The sequence below is a fragment of the Taeniopygia guttata genome, chromosome 3, assembly GCF_048771995.1.
Source record: "Taeniopygia guttata chromosome 3, bTaeGut7.mat, whole genome shotgun sequence".
In the NCBI taxonomy this organism is placed as follows: domain Eukaryota; kingdom Metazoa; phylum Chordata; class Aves; order Passeriformes; family Estrildidae; genus Taeniopygia; species Taeniopygia guttata.
In genome coordinates, this window is record NC_133027.1 from 55,416,312 (window position 1) to 55,425,000 (window position 8,689).

Consider the following 8,689-nt stretch of genomic DNA (forward strand, 5'->3'; position numbering starts at 1 on the left):
TTATCCAAATTAGGTTTCCTTCTTAAGTTCGTCTAGAGGCAGATGGCAGCCTTTAAACATTATTGGAGATATAAACCATTCTATCTCATATAGGTAATTATAAATCAATACCATGTCCCTAATGCTTTTCTGTGGCTATGAAATCTTTTGTCTCATTTTGCCCAGGTCTAATAACATTTATTGTCATAATAGCAAAATGTAGAATTTATGTGATATGTTAATCTATTGCTAGTGCTGGCCACCAAATGCAGGGCCATATGTTTCTCTGCTGGGAAGAGCAGAGAGGAGCAAAATTCTTTTCACAGAATTAAAATTTCCTACAGGAAACATACATGATAGGTCAGTTCTCCTCTAGCACCCACCCTTTGCTTTAGCGTCCCCAAACCTAGGGTTTGGAGAAAACTTTTAAAATTGGATAGCATTATAAATTGGACCAAAGGGGTTGGCTTGCACCTGTAGAGAGGGGCAGGGATTCTCTAATTTTTTCTAGAGGAAATGTCAATTTTGCAGAAAGGAAATGAAGGTAAAGATACCTGTAAACAAGGGAATGTAGGTCTGGCTCTTAGTACTTTGTGTAAATCCTTAGGCCATCTGATTCTGTCTCAGAAATTATGATAAAGTCCACGATGTCAATGCATGCCCTTGCCACGAGCATGAGGAGATTCACCACTTCACTACCTACAGACATTCCAACTTTGAGAGCAGAATCAAATGCAATAAGAAACAATATCTTTGTCCAGACTTGATGCAAAGAAGAAATAAACAGAATTTTTAGCTTCATAAATGATATTTGTCTTGACTTAAAGCTTATTTTTCAGCAGCCATGATGTATTAGCATTTCTGTTCTTAAAAACATTACATTTCTTGAATAACTATGACTACTTCCTGTCTGCTGGATATTTCTGTGTTGAGTTTGCCTCCAAATGGCAGTCATGACCCTTTTTTTGTTTTTCTTGTATTCTGCATTTCAGTATAGGTGGACATTTTTAATAGCATTGGCTTGCATTTCTTTGCTCTAACTATTTGTTACTATGCTCCCTAGGAAGAATATTTTTTACAAATGCAACTATATACTATTTTTTCTCAAGGTAACCACATTCTTGCCATGACATTGCTTGACTTATGTATAAGTAAGTCCACAAAATGTGTGGATATCTAATTCTTCTATCAGATTCAAATTTCAAATTTCTGCAGCTCAGTGGGACACATAGTGCCTAAAAGCTCTTTCTAGGTTGCTGGCTTCTAGTAAGTAAAATGTGCTTGCCTATATTATTTTCTTGAGTTGACTTTTCTATTCATTTTCACTGCTCTTGCTTTAAATCTCTGACATCTCAAATCTTACTTTATACAGCACTGTTTCTTATTTTGATCTTTATGGCACACAAAGAAAAATTATTGAAAGGATGCAACCCTTCCCTCCAAGCTGATGGATTCTGATGGCCACACTGGCTTCTTTTTTTTTTAATCCAGAGATTATGAAGGAAGTTTTGAAAGTACAATAGAGGAATGAGGCTGATAAAAAATTATACTTATTACATTATAGAAAGCAAGTATCCATGGATTCTATTGATCACTCTTGCAGGAAAAAAGAAAAAGGTAATATTAGGCTTTTCAATTCTTAATAGCAGTCAGTTTTGCTGAGATGATATGTCAGGAAGGATTGAAGGAAATAAGTGTCTGAGCAGGATTAGTGAGGGAATTAAGATCTATGTTTATGCCACATATACTGCTGTACTCCCTAAGAGAATGAGGAAAACAAGCCCACAGTTACTGCAGCCATCTTCTTTTCAGTGCTGGAAAATCCACCATGTGGGCTACCCAGCCAAGGCCATGCCTGGTTTGCCAGGCAGTATCAGAGAGAGGAGATGCTGTCTGGAAAATATCTGCCAACCATCCTTCCCCTTGGTGGCAAAGGTCACCTTCCACCTCAAACAGTACAAGTGTCTCAATTTCTATTGCATCTGGCAAGCTTTCTTATCAGTGAGAAGATGAAATGGTGAGTGTCCCATGTTCCTTGGGCTCTGATAATCCTCCTGCCTTTGTCTGGTTTGCAGGAGGTATCCCATGGGGCAGAATGGTGAGAAATTAAATGATAACAAAACATCAGTAATGGCCTTTAGTCAAAGATCTAATTAAGTTCAATTGAAAGAAAACTGCTAGGTTGAAACTCTTCATTCACTCTGAGAATTCTTTTGTCATTTATCATAAATTAGTCAGAAAGTGGTTTAAGCTGTTTCAAAGCAGTGATGAATAAATACTCTTTTCTTGAGCCAAAAGTGCTGATGGAAGAGGGTGACTTCTTTGCAGAGCTGGAAATACAATCATTTAGTAATCCTTTTTAGTCAAAATGAGCTGAATTGACAACTTTAAATAGCATGTAGTTACTAACAGCATTTTGCTGAGTGCATGCTTTTTTCTTTGCATGCCAGTTTTAAATATAAATAAGAGTTCAAGCTTACACACAGATGATTCCCAGGCCTAAAGACCTTGAGTTCTCTGTTCCACAGCCTCACCACAGGTTTCTCAGATGTTCAGTATCTTCTGAAGGTAAAGGGTTGGGAGCTCCATAAAGATCACTGACAAGTACATAGCATCTTCAGTTGAGAAAATAAATGGATTTACCTAAACACTGCATAAGGTATGAGCAAAAAGTCTAGAAGAAAGGAGGAAGGAGGGAGGAGCAGCAGGGCATGGTAAGAAAGCGCCGTCTTAAAAGTCAAAAATGTAGGGATAAAGTAAAAATTACCAAAAGTCAAGCAGGCTCCTGACAGTTGACATGTCTTGACAGCTAGTAATATAAATTAAATTATGTATAGTACTGTCGGACAGTACAGAGAAAACGAGAAATTAAATGACACTGAAGTTGCTGCACAATAAGAATGAAGTTGAGATCAAAGATAATGTTGGCACGGCCATCCCAAAACTTCCCAACTCAATACTTTGTCAGGATAGTTAGGATAATAAAAAAAGCCAGACTAGTCCTGAAAAATCTGTGGATAACACTACATTGTATTCAAGTGAGAAGCAAAGATTGTAAGGTTTGGTAAAATTAAGGCAGGCAGAACAGACAATCATCTGTCCTAGATATTGAAATAATTTCCCTAAGAATTCAATAGTAAGTGATTACAATAATCTATCACCTTGTGATGCCATATTACCAGAGAATATCAAAATAGGCAAAACAAATATAATTCAGAAGAACTGAAAAACTGGCAACTTTACATCTGTTACTCTGAGCTTGACAGTGTACAAGTCTTTATTAAGAGCTCCAAAAGAAAGCATATCTTGAGATGTGGCAGTAAATGGAAAATTGGGATAAAATACAAGGCATTATTTACCTTTACCAAGGTAAATACAGATTCTTATAATAAAATAACATATATTAAGGAGGAGGGGCTGCAGTAGATGAATCCTATATGGCCTTCAGAATTGCATTTGATACTAGAACACTTAAGGACTATAACCATATACAGAGCTAAACAAACAGGACAGTGGGAACAGTGCAAGTTTGTAAATGAGGGAAAGGTTTATCTTAAAAGAGACAGCAATACATTACATTGAAAAACAAACCAATTAATTGAAAGACTCCCCTATTAAGATTTCTCTGGGTTCCCTCCAACTAATGATCTTATTTTTTGATATTTTCATGCATAACTTTGGCACAGAAAGAAGAATGTGAAATTTACAGATATTATAAAATTAAGGATATCAATTTAGAGAAAGTCCATGATATTATACAGGAAAAAATTGATTAATGAAAGGACTGAAAAAATAAAATCTCATGCACAAGTGCATGAATTTAATTGACTTAATAACTACATTTTATGCTATAAGCCAGGGGGCTCATCAGTTTGAAATGACAGATTCTAATTGGTCATAAGGCAGCCATCAAACACAGTGTTGTACAGCAATAAAGAAGTATAGGCATTTTTGTGTACATCTAGCTATATCAGGCTAGAGAGCAGACTTTTAATATCATAGGCATTGATCACACATTAAGCAAAATTATACGTGTCACTTTCAATCACTCATAATCAAGAAAGATGTGGTCAAATGTGGACAATCGTGGAAAAGAGCAGAGTCTACTCATGATGAGCAGCTAAGAAGCAACAACAAAATTCCTGCATGTGAGTACTCATGAACATATACATCTTAGGTGGGAAAATAAATTTCCTTTCATAGACAATGTCAATACAAAAGAAATATGTAGAAACTTTCCACTGGCAACTGTAGGTAGAAAACTAGAAATTCATTTCTCAATTTCAAGAGGAGCATGGTTCCAGCACACACATCAAGAAGGACAAATAGCCTAATCTTTAAAAAAGCTCAGTATGTTTATAAAGTGGATTAAAGACAGTGGCTTTCTTATAAGCTGCAAGGTAGCACTCAGACAGATAGAAAGTTCTTTTCAATCTGGCATCCTTATGCCTTGTGCTCCTACACCAGCATATAAGGAACAATAGAGAGTGGCTACATTAGATATAAAAAAAAAAAAAAACAAAAAAAAAAAAACAAACAAAAAAAAAAAAACAACCAAACCCTTATGTTAAGGACACGTTAAGCTTCTAAAAGAAAATTAATTCAAGAACTTCAGAAGTCTACAACATCAGCTCTGTGTGTCCCAAAATAATTTTTTTTTTAATGTATAATTTTACAAATCAAACAAAATCATACACAAGTATACCTTTGGCTTGAGGGGAGAGTCAGGGCTGGTAAGAATACATGACCAGCCAATGACCTCTAAGCTTGAGGTATCTGTGGTCCTTCCTCTGCTCCTCCATCCTCTTGGGAGAGGGGATAAGGGAAGATGTTCCTTCCTCAAGATAACCATGCACCACCACATGCTGAGGTGTTGGAGTAGAATCAGTATAGTGTCTTGCCCAAACTTCTTGAAACAAAACTCCATTGAGAGAAATGTGCCAGGCCAGTTAGGAACATTGCTCAGGCAGGATTCAGTCCATCAGCCACATCTTAAACCATGAAGACCCAAACTATGCATTTTTAAGAAGTAGATCGTTAAGTTCACGTACATTTCAAAGCTGCACAACCTACGTGAGATCTTTTGGTGAGTTGTAAAGGTGTTGGAATCAGATGTAACTGACAGTGTCAGCAGAAGTATTTTTATTTGTTGACAGCTTTTTAAATATATAAAAATTTCATATAAAAAAGCAGGGATCTCATGCCAGCTCCAAAATAGTATTATTAGTTGTTGCTTCAATTAAAAATCTTGTTGAATTTCATGTGACCACTTTCAGAGACAGATTGTAAAAACGAATAATTAATTGATTAAAAACTTGAACTTCCAAAATAGCATTTCAAGCCTGGGACAGTGTTTTTCCACATCTGTAGCCTAAGAATTTGCACTTCCTTAAATGAACTACACCAGCCATGTTTGAATTTCTGCAATACAATTTACTATGGAAATCTCTTTGGTAGCTTGAATGTTCATTCTCCCCATGAATGTCTTACATTCATAAGTCTACATCTTTGTCTTCAGTTTGCTTGTGTTGCCTGGTGTTGTCATTGCAAACTGCTCTATCTGCTGCCATCTCCTTTGTTTGTTGTTCTTATTAAGAATCACTGCTCTTTTTTTTTTGTGGACTGCTTTGCTTTCACTTGGTGTACAATCTTTACTTATACAAAGCTAATTACATTAAATATATTTATATGAAAGCATTTCGCCTGGCTGAGAACCTAATTTAGTATTTTTACAATTAGTTTCTTGGCTGATCCATTCCCATTCAGCGACCCTGCTTTTTGTCTGAGTGAAACTAATCAGAAGTTTATGACTCAGCAGAATGGGGTTTACATGGTACAGAACCATGCTTTATGAGGGTTAATTAGCTGAGGTAAGTATAAAAGACCAAGTGCTGCTACATGATTTCTACTACCATCATGAGCATTGCATCAGTGTGTTCACTTCTGCTTTTCAGAAAGGGGACTTTTTGGAACAGTTGTATAGTGCCTAAGGTATTACCTCTGTAGCTTCAGGATACTGAGTTTTTGCAAGATGTCAGATTCAAAGACAGGTTCCTATGATGTCCACATTGCTACTAACTGTGCAAGTCATAAAGTGATTTGAATTAATTATCTACTTCTCAGTAAAACCTTAATTAAGGGCACAATTACTATACTCTAAGGATCTGATTATAGTAATTGTGCTGCCCAGTGTACTATTTTACTGTCATAGTCTAATCTTGTCACAAACTATTCTTAGAAATTTATTAAGTACAATTTTTAGTATTTAAATATATTTTTATTAATGTGTATAAGCATAGTATTTATTCACTTAACTGTGGCAGAACCTTAAAATTAAATTCACAGACTGGGACTCAATGGCTGAGAATTTACACAGAATACAGGAGTTACAACTTACCCATAGCAAGGGTTAGGGTTCTAGGGTGAGAAAAAAGCATAATGCTGATGACAAGCATTTTTCCCATCACACCGGCCACCTAACTATTCTTAACTCAGTCTGACAGTGAATTTTTTTTGTGTTCCTTGCTGTTAATTGGTTTTCAGCTACTTCCATTCTCATGAGTAGTAAAATAAATATTATGGTGTGGCTTTCCAGAAGCCTATTAAAACTATTTAACCAGAAATCATAGTATTTCAAAAATATGTCAGACAATTTCATATGTATGCACTCATTTCTACATTACTGGTTCCTGGATTCATTTTTATATTGCTGGGCACCTACAATGGGAGGCAAATAATAAGCACCTGATAATACCTAATAATAATAGCTGTTTATGTCTGACGGATATTGACTGAAACATCCATCCCCTATCTATCATAATTTTGTGACATGAATGGGAAAAAATGTATTATGTGATCTTGCTAAAATCAGTCCGCACTTTAAGCCTACAGACTCACTAATGATGAGCAAATGTGCAAAACTTCCCTGTCCTGCTGATGGGTAGTGGTTTTAGGGAACACCTTTTGCTCATTTACATCCTGACAGATACTGCCAGTATTTACTACTCCAGCAATCCTCAGTGAAGTATCTGTCCTATTGTTTAGCACTGACAAATGGAAATTTATCCCTACTCATGTTCATTTAGGACTAATAACCTTCAGTTTTTCAAATGTTGTATTTACTGTGCCCCTTTTCAGCTGTATCTCCAACAGCTCTACTTCTTATATAAAAGCAAATTGATTGACTTCTTAACATTTCCCTTATTGCACTGACTTCTTTCACTTGGAAATAGACTACTGAAATTCTGCCTTCAGCCAGGGCACTGACCAGGACATTTATTAAACTTTCAGATATGCTTTTCACTCCTTCTCAATGCCTTCATGCTCATCCAGCGTAAGAAGAGCATCCTTAAATTTCATTGAACTCGTTAGCCTTTTTGCATCTTTTCTCATGATAACTACAAAATACTGGACAGCAATCAGGCTGCCACTAGAAAAAGAACATAACATTTTTGCTTTGCTGCATTCATTAGGCTGTCTGCACAAATTGCTATTCCCTGATTCCCTTTATACTATAAAGTCTTTGAGGCTGAGACTTTTTTTAGTCTGATGTTTATAAAGCAAATAGAGTAATGAAGCTCTGGTTCAAAATCAGCATGAATATGCCTTTAAAGAAATAACCACTGTAAGAGGAGAACAGAAGAAAGGCAGGAGAAAGGAATTGGCAGGGTTTTTTTCTTCTGGACTTCCTTCTCTATTTGCCCAGCAAAGTAACACAATATAAAACCATATAAATTTATAAAATTAGAGCTGTGATTTTGGTCACAGCTTACAGAATAGGTGTAACAGTGGTAGCAGTTAAATCAGTGGGGGAAAAAAACCCAAAAAAAACAGGTAAAACTGGTAATATTACATACTTCTCTCATGCAATTCATGTCAAAATGTTTTTATTTCAATAATTGTTTAAAATATATCTACAGACTGCAGGTATTCTAGGAATCAAGTCTTAAATCATACCAATAAAAAGTTACAGTACAATTGATTGCCCTTTTTTGCACTCATTCCTACAGCTACCTTGAAAAAAATAGGTAATGAAATCGACTCTCAGAGCAGCTTTATGTGAAAATGCTACACTAAAATATCATTATGTTCAGAAATTAAATTTCTCGTTGGTGTTCTTGATACATATTATTTAAGTTTTCGATCAACTCTTTTGATGTACATAAAGTGTTCATATACAGGGGAGAAACTGATTCAGCAAAACACGAGTGGAACATCATCAGGAGTGCGCACTTTTTTGCTTTCCCTCCACTCAGTGCAAAAATATTTGTGTTTGCCGTCTAAATTCTAATTAGAATAGATGATAGTGGGGAAAACGCTTTAGTAATGCATCCTGACACAAGTCGTATTAAAAAAAAAAAAAGAGTAAATATGCAATTTGTCTAATCCATGCTATTGTAATTACACGACACTAGGAGTAGGGACACCGACTTTCCAGGCTTTAGACCGATAACTGGCGTTTTTTCCACAAGCGCGCCTTGCTGTCCTTCGGTGCCGCAAGGCGCGCTCCGGGAGCGGCTGGGAAGAGGAGGCGGCGGAGGGGAGCGGAGCGGAGCGGGACGCGGCGGGGCGCGCCCGGCCAGGGCAGGACACGGTCCCGCCCGCAGTGACAGCCCCGCCGCTGCCGCTCGCTCCGCTTCGCACCGCGCCGTGGCTCCTGCCGGCTGTCGCGCTCTTACCTCAGGTGCAGGTAGTGCACCAGCTTCGTCAC

At 36.9% G+C, this 8,689-nt stretch overlaps 1 protein-coding gene across 1 annotated transcript in view; it reads right to left on the reverse strand.

Annotated features, from left to right (window-relative positions):
- Positions 1–8,689, reverse strand: part of ARHGAP18 (Rho GTPase activating protein 18) — a 91,918-nt gene that overhangs the window by 83,073 nt on the left and 156 nt on the right. The window contains exon 1 of the mRNA XM_030267890.4: positions 8,658–8,689. This exon is cut by the window's right edge and continues 156 nt beyond it. Within this exon, the coding sequence (XP_030123750.4) occupies positions 8,658–8,689 (32 nt within the window). The remainder of the gene's footprint in view (positions 1–8,657) is intronic.